Genomic DNA, 19,282 nt, shown 5'->3' on the forward strand with positions numbered 1-19,282 from the left:
CCTTCAGGCAAACATTAATCAGTCTTTTTGAGTCCTGACACAACAAGAAGAAATCTGACATAATCACACAACATCAGTGAAACTCCATGTTATTAGCCCCAAAAGACAGTGCACTATTGTGCACTAACTTCTATGCATTTTCACGCATGCCAGTAGCGAGCGTCTCTTTCATAATATCAATATAAAGCGCTGTAGAAAAGGTCATGGGCCTGTGCCCACAGAGGCCAACCTGCTGTTACATAAGAGACCAAAGAATGACTGCAAGAATACAGTCTTTGTGCCAACGTGGTATGGTGCGTCATGTTGCAAACACGACAAGATGCTGATGGCCTCGAAGACTGGAAGATGTTCCATGAAGGGTGTGTGAATCCTCAATGTGTTTGGAGCTCAATAGTGGATGTCCAGACTGTATCTGATCAGTGTATTAGCCACTAATGTTGTGGGCACTGCCTCCGGGCTCAAGGCAAATGACTTAAATCTGTATGTCATTGAAAGCGTGCTCCAGACAGTCCATGTCTTTCTTTTTCCTCCTTCCTTTTTGACCCATTTAATTTGGGGACTCTGTTTGTTTGAATGAATATATGCAGGAGGGAGAAAAGGAGGTCAAGAATGGATAAATGGACGGATGATGTCAAACAGGAAACAGAGAGATGAAAGATAATATAATTGAACAAAAGATTAGATTAAGCTGGGGATAAGGAAGCATGGAACAATGTAGACAGAGGAAAGGGGAGGCAGTGTAGTCGGATGGATGGATAAATAAATGGATGGTGTGATAGAGGCCAACCACTGAGGTATTAAATCATTAATTACATTTAAAAACAGCAATGTGAGGACAGTTTCTGCATCAGTGGGCAGAGCATCACTGTACATCTCTGCAGTCATGTTTTCTCTACTGTATTCCCAGTGCTAGATGAGCGCTAAATAAAAACGAGGGTAAACTAGGAAGTCTGGATGGTGGCAAAATAGCTTAGAAAAAAACTTAGGCCTCATTAGTATGGCCTAAACTATTTTACACCTCAGACAGAAATGGAAGTTCTTTTGAAATATTGGGATATTGCAGTAGCACATAGCAAAAAAGACATTGCAACCAAAGGATTCAAATGAAAATAGTGCTGATGCAGGTTCTGTAAACATCATGAGAATGATGGTCAAATATAAGTTTGAAGTACAGCAATAATCAAACAATAGTAATGGCAGCAGTAGAGCATATTGAGTAACGATTAAAAACAAATTTCTCTTAAGTAACTTTAATATTCTAAGATATGACCAGATAGGTCAAATCCAGAGATTCACTCTAATGTTCAGTTCTCCGAGGAACTGATATCATCGGTTGGACAGAAATTGTTTGGAAGTACGCATAAGGTTTGTGTACAGGATTTAGTGCCATCTCGCTGTGAGGCTGTGTATTAAAACACCAGTGTTCATGGAAATGTTTATCTTGATTTTCAAAACAATGCAATTTGCTTTCATAATGCAACTTTACTCACTGCATTCAACAAACCAGTTGGCAGATAGGACGACTATGACCTACCTGTTTTTTGGGTGGATGCAGTGATTACGGCAGGATTGCACGGTGATGTGATATCACATGACAGGAAGAACACCGTGGTTTCGCCAATGAACTCTGCCTGAATCGCAGCAGGTTTCCAGCTCATAGCTTGGGCGCAACATCAGATTTGGTCTGAGTGAGGCCTTAGCAACAAAAAATACTTCTGAAATCATCCCGCGGTTCAAAGCGTCTGTTACATAATATGACTGAAGAAAAAAAGACTGTGTTCTTATTGCTGTAATGTTCAGTCATACATGGTTTTTATCAGGATTTCTCACACACAACAGATCTAAGATGAGTTTACTTAACTTTTTATTTAACATGTAATATACAAACGGGCCAGAAAGTTATTCTCATAAAATTTCTTTCAAGTAGATTTGGGCCCAAGCCCCTGCTGACTTAATATTGAAGGAATATTGAATCCCAAAGAGCCCCGTCTGTCTTTCGGCAGACCTCAGACCTCCATGTGAAGGGGTAGGAGGACAGGGATCCCCCATGGGGATGCACTTTTCTCTTTTCCTCTGACAAGTACTGACGTCAATAAGTCATAAATCAAATTATATTTACCCAATAGGCTTTAGAGTGATTTACAGCAAACAAAGAGCACATACACGACATAAGCAGATGCATTGTGGATAATAAAAACAAGAGACAGGTCGAGTTAACCACAAACTCATGTGATCAGTGCCCTTTGTATGTTGCAAAGGATTGTCTCTTCCCTGACAAGACTTTAAAAAAAAATGATAGCTGGACTTATAGACTCTGACCTGCTTCATGTTGAGAAAGAAACTTTTTCCCTTAGCTGATGAGAAGTTACATGTTATCACTAAGAGGTCAGGTAAGGGCGAAAGAGTTCTGCTAAGCTTTATTTGACACATTGTCTGAGTACAATATCTGCTTAACTTTAAATGAAATCCACTCAATAGTTGTCAAGACCTTTCACTGAAACCCTAAAATGTCAACTCCCATGGTGTGCTAGAGGTCCCCTGAAAAGTCTGACTGATACTTAATTTTTTGGGGGGCCTGATGTTGATACAGATATGTAAGGGATAATGCTCACTGAGGTGTTATTAGGAATGAGTCAATGATGTGGAGAACATTAATTCCTGATTATGTAGACATTGGAGGATATTACCCCACTTCAGCATTTTACAATAAAAAAAAAAGTAGCAACTCCGTTTCCCTGGCAATATCCGACAGTTTGACTTATGTCTGGAACAGTCATTACAATCCCATAAGGTTCTTATCCAATGGAAACATTGTTCACAACCCCAGTAAGATATATAAGATGATTATAGATATGACTTAGCACCTTAAAACATATAAACTAGTCTGCTCAGCTCATAGAACCCAACATGTTTAACTAGACCTGTATGCTGCACGTTTAAATGTTAGAGTTCGAGCTGAAAATGTATTTAACCCAAATAAACACATTTGCAGATTTCACGTATCACACTTACCTGCCGCCAGATTTCTACCGACATGTGACTGTTGTTTTTAACACAATGCTTAATTGATTAAGTGTATATCAAGAGTTAATTGACACCCTGCAGCCGATCAGAATGGAGTATAAACCTAGACCATGGTATAACTGGAAGTACAAAATCTTCTGATATCAAACTATCAGCCAATATTCACACATCTTGATGCAATGATTCCTCAAATGTGGCAATAAAACACTGTGACATAGATATGTTTTGGAGGCAGGATAATTTACAGTTTAGCTAATGAAGTTGTCAGCACTCGCAACACTTTCTACTTCTGTGCACTATTGAAAAATATGACCTACTTGTTTGCAAGTGCTGATGGCTTCATTTGTGTGTTGGGTTGGCACATATTCATTTATTTTACAGTTTAACAATAAACTTCAGTACCTAAATTAACATGAATGTTCTCGAAAAATAAACCTCACTGGGGATAAAAATTGTAAATAACCCGAAGTATCGTATTGTCTGAAACAGAGTTTTCATATTGCCGCATATCGGACAACATATATGCCGATACGGATATGTATATCAGTCATTGACATATCAGTCTGGCTCTCATCTCCTCAGCTTGACCATAAATATCTGTACAAAATAGTTGTTGGGATACTTGAGACCAAAGTGATAGCATTGCTGTCCCTAGAGCTAGGCTGAGTGGAAAATAGTATCACACTCACTCTGTGAGTCTTTTCATGGTTCGCTGTGGGAAGTCAGAAACATGTCATTCCCAAACACTGTAATTGAGCTGACATGTTAAAAACATGAGCATCTGTTAGACAGCTGTGGTTTTGTTTGGCTGCGCACGAGCACCAGATATGTCTAAATGTGGAGCAGTAAGGTTGTTGTGTTGATACCTGCTGACCATGGAGTCCAATGTAAGAGACTTTTAATTGTATTTCTCCCCAGCTGAAGCTGTGGAATGACAGCTGGCGCAGCATGATTACTGAACATTTATCTGTCAAAGACTAATCTGGAACACATTGTGTAGGAATTTTGGACCTGAGCATCTTTCTCCTCTTGTTCCTGTCTCTGTATCCAACCAGGAGGAAGTCGTAAAGTGCAGAGGGATGGCAGTGTTGTTGGATCAGGGTAAGCAGGGTGCCAGACCTGTTGTCACTGCTCCTTGCTCTTAGCTCTTCTGGGAAAAAGGGGGATCAGATAGATGGAGACGAGAGGGGAAAAAAAACAAAAAAGTGGGAAAGAACAGACGGAGAGTGTATGAAGGACACATTCAGAATAGATGGACAGTCTTGTTTTAGGTCATTGGTACCTGACAGCATTAACACAGTGTGTTCAGGGATTAGTCTGTGTTTTAAGTATGGGAATGGTCTGACCTTTGTTTGTCTTTAAATGTATTCCTGGATCCCAGGAGGCACTGTATTGGCAGCAGGAACTCTAAGGAACACACTCACACACACGCGTGCACACACACACACACACAAACACACACACACGCACACACACACACACTATCCATAATCTCATTGAGTGGTCTTATGAAAGAATATTGAGTTAGATGCTCCAGTTGCTGCCGAGCTGAACTATTATAACCAAACATGGAGTGTCTAGGAAATACACACACACACACACACACACGCACGCACGCACGCACGCACACACGCACACACAAAAACACAGGAAAAGAGAAATGTTCCCCGATGATAATATTTCATTGCGCGCAGGCAAAGTGTAGTTACATTGAGTGTGGCAGCGCAGGAAGTCTCGCTGTACGGTTTAGTTCACACCAAAAGTTGATGCGCAACAAAATACTGTAAGCTGTTGGCGGGCGAGTGAGAGAAAGATGAATAGATCAAAGAAAAAAAAGAGAGGGGGAGAAGAGTTGACTCTCACAGGCAGCATTCCTCACTCATGACTGTATAAGGAGAAGGACTCTGACACCATAAGACCCTGCTAACACACACACACACACACACACACACACACAATGCACTCACACATACACAGATCCCTCTCTCTATTTCTATACTACTAGTCAAGCACTTATTGAGACAGCTCAATCAGGCCGATTCATCTTTTTCTGGCTTCAGAGGAATGTTCTTATGACAGAGTGTGTGCTGATGTCAGTCGTCTCAATTGGAAGCTTTTATCTGAGCCATCACATTAAACCTGACGTGTTCAACTGCTGTAAAAGATGCTTCACAGCGTGACTGGAGTTTTTCACAGCATTCCAATATTTAAAATCTTTCAAAAGTTTAATTGTTGTTTTACAAGCTCTAACCTTTTGGAAAGACTTTTATTGGATTATCTGTATAGTCCAATGTAGTAGTGTAGTCTACTAGTAATAGTCCTGATGTCACTGATGTTTTGTTCAAGTGTCCAAGTAAGACAGAGCCAGCATAAACAACGCCAGGACCCTGATACCAAAAGAGCTAAAAATGAATTCAGCCATCATTCATTTTACTAGTTAGAACCGTGTTTTTCCCTACTGTGTATGTCAGATGTCCTCTGGACGGTATGTACTTTACTAGCAGAAAATATGGATTTACAGCCCCATTAGAGCTTTTAATTGTCAGACTCAGACATTTATAGATGTTTTTATTGAGTGGGAAGGTAAGAAAATTCTGGCAGAATGCATTTTGATATTAGAAACTTACATGAAAGGTTGAGTGTGTGGGATAGGGCAGAAATTGAAAACAATATTCACAATTATGTATTATTCATGAAAAGGATGATCATTCCACCGAGCTGGCCGTGTCGACTGGCACGTTTCTAGGATGGACTAACCAATCGCTGACTCTAGAGAGGTTCTTTTGCGTTTTCATGTTTTTAGTGCATTTAGTTGGTTGCAATCTAAAACCTCACCACAAGATGCCACTAAATCCTAGACACTATACCTTTGAATTCTTGAAGGACAAAATAAAAAAGAACAAAAATCTGATCACTTTGGGACTGTCATCTACATTTACATTCAGGGCATTAAGCAGATGCTTTTTGTCCAAAGCATCTGCTAAATGCCCTAAATGTAAATGTAGTGCAACAGCGCATCAGGAGTAGTTTGGGGTTCATTATCTTGCCAAAGGATACTTTGACATGCAACCTTCAATAACAGCCAACTGTTGACAGTGTGGGAACAATATCTTCACCCATCTTACCTTAAATTAGGTTCCACTGCGATTTGAACTTGGATCACTGGATTCAAAGTCCAGAGTGCTAGCCATGGAACCTGTGCCTGTCCTCTTAACAGGTTGACATTTATAGAAGTGTATTGTCTGTTTGTTCTCAGTTAGATGAGAATGATACTGCTCTAATTCATATCCATTTAATGTAAAGCCAATGAGCTTAGCTCCCCATAATGACTCGAAATGGCTAGCCTTGTTCTCTCCAAGAGTTGTAAAATTAGCTAATTACCCTTTTCAGTCTCACAAATTCACAAATTGTCTCCCATATGTTTAATACATAAACATCCATGAGCAAGTCTCACTACTGTGACAATAAAACTTCAAATAAGTGCTTATAAATTACATTGTTTGCCTGTGTGACATGGCAGTGCCATATTAAGCTCAGTTTCAGAGCCATATTTTGTTATCTAGGATGTCTTCTTGAAAATCTTTAAATGATTCAAAAAAATATATATATATCATACTATGCATTGCTGCTGTACCTCTATTCACCCTCTGACAGAAGGCTCCTGTCTTTTTAAGCCCCCCTCCTGAAAAAGCACAGTGTGTACTGACTTGTCACTACTAACAGGCCTGAGCGGGCCACGCCAACCATGTTTCCGCATCATGGGGGCATGGTTTAGGATTGTGACATTACAACTTTATAGAAGTCCTGACAGCTAGTTTAAAAACACAGTTTCTGTATATGAGCCGTGTATTCAGCTCTTGCCTTGCACATTTTGACATGGATTGATTGGATGTTTTGATACTTTCAGTTTTACTTCAGTTTATCTCATCTAGACCTGCTGTATGATAAAAAACAAAAGAAGACATGGAAATTCCACTTGTTACAATATGGCATCTTTAAAATGGAAGACGTGAAACGAGTCAAAAGACTTTTACTTATACTTTTAATGGTGAGTTTTGCAACAGGGGTTTGCCCTTGAAGTAGACGGACAGATATAAACCAGCTCAGATTGATTGTTGTCCTTCTTTCGTGCTACCAGACTCTTACTTTGCTGGGGGCCGTTGTACTTTGATGACCTCGACTAGATTAAGGGTCGTATATCTTCATGGCTTTTCTTTCTGTTGATCATGCAGTAAAGAGAGCAAGCCTGCAGCCACATTGGAAACAGATTTATGCGTGTTGTGTTTGTCACTAGTTTCCCTGCACTCCAATCATTTAGAGGCTCGTCAACATGTCAAGGCTTAATAAACTATTGTTGTTATATGCGTGGCACAGAATTTCCATCTTGATCCTGTTGACTGACTTTATGTTGAACCATGTGACTGTCTCGTGTCTTTCTAAATGTCCTTAATGCACAAATTGACCTAATGCTGGCTGGGAGTCTGCTCTGTCCATAGCCGTAGCTCCACATAATGCTAATCTTTGCCTATAAATCTCAATCTCTTATCTCTTCTTTACATTCAGTGGTTTGGGAGGATGCATTCCTCTGCCATAAGATGTTCTCTAAAATAACAATGAGATAGATTGTCTCCAGCTCTTGCCTTGAAAGGAATTCAATATGTTGTACTTTGCTTCCCTCGGGGGAAAGGCTGTGTCTTTCGAAATAGCATTGGGAAAATGAAGCCAGAAAGTACCGTGACATAAAGCTGTCCTTCGCTACACTACTTTCTTTTGCTAAAAGACACAAATACAGAAGTATTTTCCTAAAAAAAAATTATCTGTAGATGGTTGGTACGGAAATGTCACTTTCTGATCTGCACTGTTTTCAAAAGTGTACAGTTGAAGGCCTTGATTTCAAACAGACAAACAAAAAATTCTAATAAAAAAAAAAACAACCAGTGTTTACAATCCAGCAGCAATACCAGCAGGATCTCTGCTCTGATTAGTGACAGACGGAGTGCGGAAAAAATGAAGAAGAAACCAAAGTTGCTCCATCTGCGGCACTTTATTGCCTCAATATAGTCAGAGTTTATTGCGCCTTTCCAGAAGATACTCTGATTCTTCCAGCATCCCAGAAGTGACTCTCCAAGTTACGCACCAAGTTTAGTTTTGAGGGAATTGGACCACACTCATGTCAAGCTGCACCGACAAGAACGAGCCAGAAAAGAAGTCAGACAGCTAAACGGTGTAGTAGATCTAGTCAATTTTCAGAATAAAACATCCTGTGGAGAGTTAGGAAAGCGCACAGAAATATTTACAATAAACACACTCAAAACAGGCAAATGACAAAATGATTTAACCACAGAGGCTTCTCGACCACAGGAGAAGTGGAACAACATCAGCCAGGCATGCACTCCATTGCTGAAGCGCCCCCAGTGGGATATGAAGCCATGTGGAGGATGGAACAGTAACAGCTACCAGAGACGTTCCCAGTAGTGTACCTGCTCCGTTTTCTTGGTGTATTCGAGAATCTGACCATATGACAATTTTCCAATATCATCTGTGGTTAAGATTTTTGCACCATTGAACTCCCAGATGTGCATTTCTCTTTGTGAAAAGGGGTTTATGTACTGCAGCCCCTCTACAATATCCCTCTGTAAGTAAATGTCAACGAGCTGTTCTTTATGGAGTCACCTGGGGATGAGTTGGTCTTCTGTTTTTTCTTACATATCGCACAAGAATCACCGCCATCAGTTGTGCACAGTCAACCACAATTTCCAACCCTTTTCATTGATGTCTTTGCCATGGATGTAAATGCAGATAAGGACAAATCAGTCATTGAAACACTAGCCGGCCGAGCAGTCTTTGTGGCTCAAACATCTGCCGTCTGTGCTCCAACAGTGAACCCTCTTTCAAAGTCACTCGGATCTTTTTCTCTCGCCATCTTGATACGAAATCAGAATCAACTGGATCTGCAAAACAGTTTCACCTCTGCCAGGGAAGATACTTTTTCATCTGTATCTGTTTGTGGGTTGCAGGATAACACAAATGGATGGAGGATAAGTCTCCTGCTGGAATAGAGCCCATTAACTGTTGTTGTGTATCCAGATAAAGTGACGGGTCTCTCATTTCTCTCATTTTCTTTAAAATTGCGAGATTTTTCATGACATTCAATTCAATTCAATTCGGGGAGTAATTTGTGGATCTTTTTCAAGAAAATGAGGCGTATTAAGGCTGCTGCTATGAGTCTGATTTGATGCAGGTCTGGTGATCTTAGATTATTGTTAAGCAGTTATGAGTGGTTTTACATTTAGAGCGATACAGAGTTATTGAGTTTGATACTGGATCAGGTTTGATTGAATTTAGGGGACAGTTGGGCCTTGGCGGACATATGCGCTCTACTGAGTGCAACTGTAGCTATGCGTGTCACAAGTTTATTAGATGACGGTAGACCTGTGAGGAAGACTCTGCATTCTGTATGATTTAATACGCATTTATTCAGGGTTTTTATTTTATTTTAAAGTCACCCAACTTCTATGATTACCTGAGTTATGTATTCTTCGCCTCCTCAGATTCATGGTCACAAGGAAGTGTGTGTTTGGAAGTAGATAAGTTTATAGTTAAACATAAAACTGTATTGCTTTTTCCATTGTTTTTGATGGATTTGACTATGTGCAGCAGGTTTTTAATCAGTAACAGACCAGTTCCACATCACCCACCCAACATTAATGTCAACTCAGCTGGCTGTTTTTGTGAAGAGATCTTTTTGACCGATTCCTGCTGTATTCCTTAACGTTTCCACATGGAAATGACTGACTGCATCCAAAGAGTTCCATTATAAATAAACCCTGAGGGTGAGACCCTCTTTGTTTCCAAGCAGTTCCCTGTTGGATGTAATCAATCCTAAATAACAAAAAAAGAGAGTGAGATCTTCTTTATGTTATAACTGAGGAACAATGGGGAAAAGATTGCGACCATTTTTAATATTGGCTCGGATACTAAATTGGTAGACTTATGGCCAACTGAAATCTTTGGTGATTGTAGAGAACTTTTTACTCTACCTTGTTACTTTGTTTACTGATCAATCCGAGTTGCATTGCACAGGGCAATTCAGCAGCAGCAGCAGCAGCAGCAGCAGCAGCAGCAGCCAGGGCCACTGAACTGTGTGAATGTTGAATATTACATTACAACACCCTGTTGTCACTTTTCTTGGCTCTTATGTAGTCAACTAATGCAAATTTTGCACCAATCTGTACACTTTGTTACAAATAATACACCCATAATAGAGTCATGACTGGCTGGCTTGGTCCACACTAGCAGCCTGTCAGCGACGATTAATGGAAATCTTTTAGCAATATTTAACTAATGTTTTATTTATAGCCTTACAGGAGACAACAAAGCATTAAAAAATTGACAGAATCAATACAATGCCCTTATTTATGAATTAACAATTAAAGACAGGCTCAAGAATGTTTTAGATCCTCCGCCCAGTCGTGCTTTCAGCTGAAACTGGACCAGAACAGCTGCTGTGTGTGCGATGTACCGGATGACACCATATCCTCAACCTTCCTGGTCAAATAAATCCCATGGTGGTTGTGTTTCGTCTGACAAGCCTGCTATAAACAATGCAAATCTTCATCTCTGTCTTTCTCTCTGTCTGTCCTTCCTTCTGTCATTGCTCCTCTTTCCTGCGTTCTCATTCCCTTCTCTTGTCTCACTCTGATTCCGTGTCCTCATTTTAATGCCGTCTTCCCTGAGCTCAACATGTGGTTCCAGTTTTCTGCTGTTTGTTTCACCAGCACAATAAAGACTGTTTACTACAAAGAAAACAAACGAAAGGAATCCTAATAAAGTTTATTGCTTGTTGAGTCGAGACGTGAGCTGAGTAGAGGAGAAGTGAGTTTTAATGAGGCCAGGTCTCGGTGAGGTTAGGATAAATCAGTACGGGTCACAAGATAATCATTAGAGGTACAGTGAAGGAGGAAAGTTTGGCAGACTTTGCAGTGCATCTCCTGGTGATCATCTTGTCTTGTCAATCGTCAGTCAAACAGTCTGGGAGGTGCCCGTTGTTTAAGTTTGTGTTTCTGGCAGTGGAGCACCTATTTAAACCTCCAAGTGCTCATGAAGTACCCATTGTAATGATTTCTGTTTTTTTGTTAATAATTTTATGTTTAACCGTTGTCGATTATATCCTTGTGTGTAATGTTTTACTCTCCACTTCCTGTCTTCGACTGTTTTCCTGCCCCTTTTCTGTGTAAACCATTGTTTTATCACACTTAATCAAAAAAGCAAACACAGAGCCAGACAGTTTGGACAAGAAAAAGCAACCTTTAACGATGAGCTGTTATCCAAGGTCCAAAATGCAAAAAAACTAAAGGAAGGCGAAGGAAAGTCCGAGATAAAAACTAAAGAGAAATACAAAACTGGAGACAAATCGGAATCCACAGAGAAACAACGCAGGAACACAGAGGACACATAAGGACCAGGGAGCAGGAACAGAAACACATGAGACTCAGGAAAAAAGACGAACCAATGAAGTGTAAAAGAAAATCACGGACCAAAATAGATAAGGACTGAGGAACAAATGAAAACAGGGGTACACAGAAAAAGGTCAGGAAAACAGACAAAGACATGAAGTGGAAAGTAAAACATGACACACGGTGAAATAATCTACAAAACTAAACAGTAAATGACGAACCCAAAACATTACAGTAGGTAGTGCAGGAGCACTAACAGGGTCAAGCATGAGCTCCACCTACAGAGACATAAACTTAAACAATGGATAAACAGGTCAAAAACACAGACAATGACACCAACTTCATAAAAATAAAAAAGCTAATTTGGTCCTTTTTTCCCACCAGACATGAAACCAAGAAACTGAAAAATCTGTGTTCCATTTTTAGCATCAGCACTGTATTCATGGGAGTTCTGTTCCAGGTATAAAGACTACAGGGAACCCCCCTGGGCTCCGGACGCCTACACCTTCTCCAAACAGTACTGGTGTGTCCTGGCTGCAAGACTGGCTTTCGTCATACTGTTCCAGGTATGAGCTCGTGGAGTTCGGTTTATAAAGTGTTTCCCGTTTCAGGTTTCTCGGGTCCAGACATTTAAGACCATAAGCGAAATAATTACACATGTTGATTAGTCTTTAACTTTTGCATACATGTGGTCAGTATTTGTCCTACACATCAGGTAATCTGCAGTCTAGCAAAATGTACACACTGTGCCCTCCACTGATTGGTTTCATATGTTGACGTCTCATTTTTGTGGTGTTCTGAAGTTGACTCCAATGGATTTGTATCATAAAAAGACAAACTAATTGTTTGTACTTACGTGTGGGCCAGCCCTTCATAATGAACAGATGCCTCTGTTAATTTAGCGACCAGTTCATTTGATAAACAGCTCTTTCCGCCTGTCTCCCTCCATGCCTCCTTAACATGTGTCTCCCAAATGTCCTTCAGAGTCCCAAGAAATCCTAACTGTTCATGGAGTGCATGGTGCGAGAGATACACTATATTGCCAAAAGTATTCACTCATCCATCCAAATAATTGAAATCAGGTGTTCCAATCACTTCCAGGGCCACAGGTGTATAAAAGCAAGCACCTAGGCATGCATACTGTTTCTACAAACATGTGTGAAAGAATGGGTCGCTCTCAGGAGCTCAGTGAATTCCAGCGTGGTACTGTGATAGGATGCCACCTGTGCAATAAGTCCAGTCATGAAATTTCCTTGCCCCTTAATATTCCACAGTCGACTGGGAACGACAGCAACTCAACCACGAAGTTGTAGGCCACGTAAAAAGACGGAGCAGGGCAGTGGCGTGCGCAGACTTTTTGAAGGGCAGGGGTGAAAAGAAGGGCACTTTAGCGCGCGTTTTGGCTCCCAAGAGGGCACTTTAGCACTTGTTTTGGCTCCCAAGAGGGCACTTTAGCGCGTGTTTTGGCTCCCAAGAGGGCAGTTTATCATGTTCTAACCAGCCAAGGGGGCAGTTTAGTGTGTTTTGCCAACCAAGAGGGCACTTTGGCACGCTTTTTTGGCTCTCACGAGGGCACTTTAGCGTGCATTTTGGCTCTCAGGAGGGCACTTTAGCGCGCGTTTTTCAACAATTGGGCCACGAGGGGGGGCCCCCCCCTTGTGCACATCACTGGCTATGAGTCTGATTTGATGCAGGTCTGGTGATCTTAGATTATTGTTAAGCAGTGCACATCACTGGAGCGGGGTCAGTGGATGCTGAGGTGCATAGTGCGCAGAGGTCGCCAACTTTCTGCAGAGTCAATCGCTACAGACCTCCAAACTTTATGTGGCCTTCAGATTAGCTCAAGAACAGTGCGTAGAGAGCTTCATGGAATGGGTTTCCATGGCTGAGCAGCTGCATCCAAGCCATACATCAGCAAGTGCAATGCAAAGTGTCGGATGCAGTGGTGTAAAGCACGCCACCACTGGACTCTAGAGCAGTGGAGACGCGTTCTCTGGGGTGACAAAGTGGCGTGGGATTGTTTTTCGGATTGTTTAGTTCCAGTGAAAGGAACTCTGAATGCTTCAGCATACCAAGAGATGTTGGACAATTCCATGCTCCCAACTTTGTGGGAACAGTTTGGGGATGGCCCCTTCCTGTTCCAACATGACTGTGCACCAGTGCACAAAGCAAGGTCCTTAAAGACATGGATGAGAGGGTTTGGTGTGGATGAACTTGACTGGCTTGCACAGAGTCCTGACCTCAACCCGGTAGAACACCTTTGGGATGAATTAGAGCGGAGACTGAGAGCAAGGCCTTCCCATCCAACATCAGTGTGTGACCTCACAAATGCGCTTCTGGAAGAATGGTGAAAAATTCCCATAAACACACTCCTAAACCTTGTGGAAAGCCTTCCCAAAAGAGTTGAAGCTGTTATAGCTGCGAAGGGTGGACCGACGTTATATTAAAGAATGGGATTAAGTTCATATGCGAGTCAAGGCAGGTGAGCGAATACTTTTGGAAATATAGTGTATGAGGTAAAGGTACACCCTGAGTTCAAAGGGACCAGAGCATGCCAGCGTTGCATGTAAACAATATATATATATATATATTATGAGTGCCTAATATATATATATATATTAATATATATATATTTATATATATATATATTTTTATATGTATAATTATATAGTGTATCTATATATATGTATATATGTATATATGTATATAGATATATAGAGCTATATCTATATATGTTATTTCTATATGAGATATTTATATATATATATATATATATATATTATGTATATATAATTATAATATATTCTACATATTTATATATATGTATATATTATATTTAATATATTATATATATTAGCACTCATAACTCCAGAACTTGAAGTTGTTTTCTTCAGTATCAAATGAATACAGTGATAGGTGTCTGTGCTAGAATGTGTCTCGCGAATCATTCCTGTGAATTTTTCCGGTGAGAAACTGTTTAACTCTCTTCATTTGTCTTTGATCCATCTCCGCCTTTGTCACTCTTCTACTCTTCTCTCCGTACTCCAGAATCTTGTGATGTTCCTCAGCCTCGTTGTTGCCTGGGTGATCCCCGACGTTCCCAAAACCATTGTGGAGCAGCTCAAACGGGAGAAGAAGCTCTTGGTCGACGTGTTCTTGAGGGAAGAGAAGGAAAAATTCCAGCTCATCCAGAGCCTCTTCTCCAAGGATGCCACCCTCCAACCGGGCAGCCATGTGCTCCACCCCGGCCAGGCGCCGCCCATCCCGGGGCGCTACAGTACTCTACCACCGGGACCAACGCAGCAGGGTCTGGCTGGTGACAGAGGAGGAGAAGGGCCGAGGGCAAGGTGCAGGGCCGCCAGCTTCAGCCAGTTCACCAGGAAGATTCCCCCATCGCCCAAAAGTGAAAATGAGAATTCGAGACACACAGCGGTGTGACATGTAAACTACACATGTGTCGGGGCGCCTCAGCTGGGCCTCGGGACTGGAGAACATGTTGCTCGGGTGATATGGTCCGTGAATGTCTCTGCCTGTGTCTTTTTGTGTCCTAGTATGTGTGACGCAGTAGTGCTGTGATTACAAAAGAAAAACACAGCATCATTTTGAACTAGGTTGACTTAATTGGTCACAGTGTGGTTGAATGTGCGACGTCCACACTGGTCGAATGGGTATCCGTGTGTTGTTCCTCCTCGTACCGACTGTTCACCTGATAAAGTGTTATAATTTTTACTTTTTGGTAAAAATAAATTACTTAGCGAGGCAGACTTGCTTCATAGCGTAGACAAGCAATAATTACTGTATTAGGCTGAACACATGAATATTACTAGAACCCGGAAAAAACTGGAGATGGAGAAAGGACTATTAACAAATCAACACAAACTGATTGATGGACATCGTGGCTCATTTCTTGAGCTGGGGACTGTCTGATTTTTCCTGCTTTATGTGCTAATGCTCTTTATGTATTTTGGTTTTTAACAGAATTTGTAGCAGCCACAACATTCCACATTTTCTGTACTTTTCAATACACGGCACTGAAAGCACACGTGAGCCTTGTAGAAGAGCAAATCATTGTCTTTACACCCTTGACTGTGGTACAGGTGGTTTGTACTCCGTAGAATTCAGGAATCACTTTGAATCAATCTCAGATTTTACTAAAGTTGTATTGTAAGTCATTACACAGCTGCCGGTGTTGTTTCTCTACACCCTGCCCTACGTATCGGATGGAAGCCGACTCCTTTACACACTTCGAATGTCAGTGACCTATAAATTATCTCACTGTTTTTACCATTCAAGGGAACATATACCTTCAGCATTCATTCATTGGGAAATACCAGACTGTGCACTCTTATATTCCTGGAGGTAAGTAATAAATCAGGGTTCCTAACATTCAAATAGAAGAGCTGTATCTTGCATAAAAGAACCTTCTGGTGTCACTCAACCTCTGCCAGCCATGTCGGAAGTCTTCAGATATCAAGAAACACTACTTCTTCTTCTGCCTTTGTATTGAGCTAGCTAATGTGCTATCTGGTCTATTCCTGTAAAGTTGGTAACGACTTATTAGCATACTAATTAGATTTGTATGTTTTAGTCCAACTGGAATATATATTTTTATATGTTAGTTGAAACTATGTCATTTCTGCTTTTGAGCAGTTCTGTTGGCAGATTTTGATTGATATTTGGGATCTGGTGTTGCTGTTGGGGACAAGTTCCGTAGTGCGCTACACATCCTAGCTGTGTAGCTTCTAATCATTAACGCAAGAAGTTTTTTTTCCATCTGATCTGTCCCATACCTTCCTAATTATTCAATTTATATGTATGTCAGGTGCTCCACGACTAATACTTAAATTGCCAAGTAGGCTACTTTGATATAAGTAATGAATCAATGCAATTAATCTCTCCTCATTGCTAGCTAACCCTTCCTGAACCTCTCTTGCTGCTTTTGCTGCCTCGAAAATACTGGCTGAAACCTGGAAATATTTTAAACAAATGTGTTGCACAACTAATCAGCTGTTCTTCATGTACATATGTTTTCTCCAGTCTCTGGGTACTCTGTTTGGCTAATAGCTCTGGTCCATTCCTCAGGACGAGCCCTTTTGAAAATATTTTTCAGTACTCATCTGGAAGGAGAAAACATTAAGCAACAGAGTTAAAGAATAAACACTCACATCATCCTCTTGCAAGAGCATTTTATTTTATTTTAACTAGTGTACAGTGTGCAAACCTTGACAGCCTTGCTAATGTTAACTTATAGCTGTCCTTGCTAGCTAAGCGTGCATGATTATGTTTTGAGCACAAGTAGAGTAGGGTTTATTAACAGGCAGGTCTGTTGTCAATGTGCTCATGAGAGAGAGTCAGTGCTGAATGATGAAACAAGATTTGAGTTAATTCCATAATTTGGGACTATCCTAAATGTTTTGGGAGATGGTCACCCTAAGGAGGAGGACCCATTGTGCTATTAAACATGTATTTCAATCAGAGGTCGAAGCTAACAGCAAGCTAAGCTGACTAGTGGTTAACTCAGGAAATGGAAGCTAATTAGCCTAGCTTGCTACGTTGCTTGCTTTTTCAGCAGTTGGGTATTCACAGCTCCCACTCGCTCAGTGCTGTTAGTCTTAAATGAAGCCGGTCCAGGCAGCATTAGCCGACTGTCAAAACTACCAATTTAATTCTGAATAACTAGAATGCAGAATAATGGTGTAGGCCTCATGTATGGAGTGCTCAAATAAAAGATGGGATTAAGCCATGGCCTTCAGCCACTGCAGTCACCACCATAACAGCCTGAGTTTCGTAGGAACCTAAGTCATATTACGTACCGTTTTTTGTGCCTACACTAAAAATTGGAACACTCAATTTACTGAATTTGTTTCAAACCAAAAGATCCTGCTCTCTCTATTAAAAACACTAATGTAGAGGGCACTAACAATATCTTGTGTTTGGTAATTATGTTTTCTATCAATTTAAGTTTAGTTAAATTTAACCACAGATGTGTCAGGAGACCTGGTTGGTTGTGAAAGTTTCAGTCCTGCTGTCAGAGTGTATTGCTGGCCAACTGTGACATGCAGACTTTTGTGCTGACACTGGGGTAAGCAGCTTTCAGTGAAATGGATGGAGATCTTTTTGTTTTGATTTTTTTTTGGCCAGAAGAAAAATCCTTAGAAATCATTATGAGGCTGAAGCAGGTTTCTACGCTTGCTAGAATGTGGCATTGCAAGCAGTTCGATGCAATAGATAATCCTCCAACTACAGATCCAAGTAATGAACATCATATTCATCACAATCTGTGGCGCTTGTTTCTTCCTGTAGGCTTTTCTAATTGTAGACCTACATTTATCTTCTGGCACCAGATGAGGTGAGGGTGAATTAAAAACTGTCTGGGCTTGATTTATCTTGCCTGGAAGTTTTTGGCAATCAATAGATCTGATGCATAACAATGCCGGCTGGTTGATGGATGATCCTCCCAAAATCTGTTGTTCCCTTTGTTTTTTTGGGTTGTAAAGGGACTTTGTAACACTAATATTCTCTCACAAGCTGGTGGAGACTAAAACAGAAATATTTAATTTCCTAAAACAACTTTATATAACAACGATGCATCTGGACTGTGCTTTAGAGAGTTTCTCTGAGTATTTCTGCCACCTAGTGGCCACAAAATTGCTAAATGCAGCTTTAAATGTCTCAACTTCTGATATTTTAAAGTAATTTCTACATATGTGATCCTGTACCAATTCTCAAATGTTTTAGATTATTAATTATATAAATCAATTAGACTTCAATTGGGTTAAAGTATTCCATTCAGTGATGAATCAGTGAGCAAACTCGCAGCTTCACAACAAGGTAAATTCACACAGTTTTTAAACAACTACCTCTCACTGGCCTTTGCAGCTTTAAACAGGTAATCATTATAGTCCAGTAATTCTTTGTTTAGTTTTTCTGTATAGTTCTGTTTCGATTACAGTTTATTTTGTCAATTGCAGCATCAAAGTTTAGTTGTGTCCACAGTAAAATCTTTTGAGACACGGTACCATGACTGAAGTTACATAACAACCGAAGGTCATTTTTCTGCGCCATGATCACTAAGCAGACACATAGTGACAGGCTACAATGCGGTCATTCAAGACAGATGTTCACTAAGAGTTTTATCCTGATGAATATGAACAGGAACCTCAATAAGAGAGTTTGAAAGCTCAGTTGATAGCTGAGAGTGACTGATACGATAGCAGTGATTTAGAGTCGTAGGTAGAAGATATAGAAAAAGCCAAATGTAACAGATTGAACATGCTTTTTTGTCATATATGATGTACTGTGGAAATCTCTCAATCTCTTAAAGTAAATGAGTGAATGTCATGTTATATTCTATGGAGCTGTGTGTGTGTGTTTTTTGTTTTCTTTTTAAGTAAAAGGTAAAGAATTTAAATGATTTGTTTGTGGTTTGGTCATACAAGAGCTACTGGAAGTTTGCTGATTCTCCCTGAATGCAACACTCACATAACTTCCTGTCTGTGGATTGACATTTTGGAGCTGTTTCATGTTGTAAAATTGTAAAAGAAAATGTACATTAAATTAGGATAAGGGTGTTTTCTTCATCCAAGACCGTGTAGCCTTTAATTCAACTCCTGGTTTGCATCATTTTGAACGGGTATGTAGTGAATGTTTGTTGATCAGCAGCAGTAATATGTATTCTTGTTTTCTTACATTTTGAACAGCAAATGTTCAATAAAAAAAGGAAGACAGGCCTATAGTTTAAGCTATATCTTGCAGTTTTTAAGCTAAATAGTAGATAGGACAGGATTCAAGGTCTAGATGTA

General features: G+C 40.4%; 1 protein-coding gene across 2 annotated transcripts in view; it reads left to right on the forward strand.

Annotated features, from left to right (window-relative positions):
• ano2b (anoctamin 2b) overlaps positions 1-19,065 on the forward strand; it is a 74,810-nt gene extending 55,745 nt beyond the window's left edge. The window contains exons 23-24 of one of the 2 annotated variants that reach the window (XM_030440144.1): positions 11,941-12,046; positions 14,529-14,918. In XM_030440144.1, coding sequence (XP_030296004.1) covers positions 11,941-12,046; positions 14,529-14,918 — 496 coding nt within the window. Of the gene's footprint in view, positions 1-11,940; positions 12,047-14,528 lie in introns of both variants that reach the window. The other variant, XM_030440143.1, reaches the window with a different exon arrangement.
• Positions 19,066-19,282: the final 217 nt, after the last annotated feature.

This window comes from Sparus aurata, chromosome 14 (assembly GCF_900880675.1).
Source record: "Sparus aurata chromosome 14, fSpaAur1.1, whole genome shotgun sequence".
In the NCBI taxonomy this organism is placed as follows: Eukaryota; Metazoa; Chordata; class Actinopteri; order Spariformes; family Sparidae; genus Sparus; species Sparus aurata.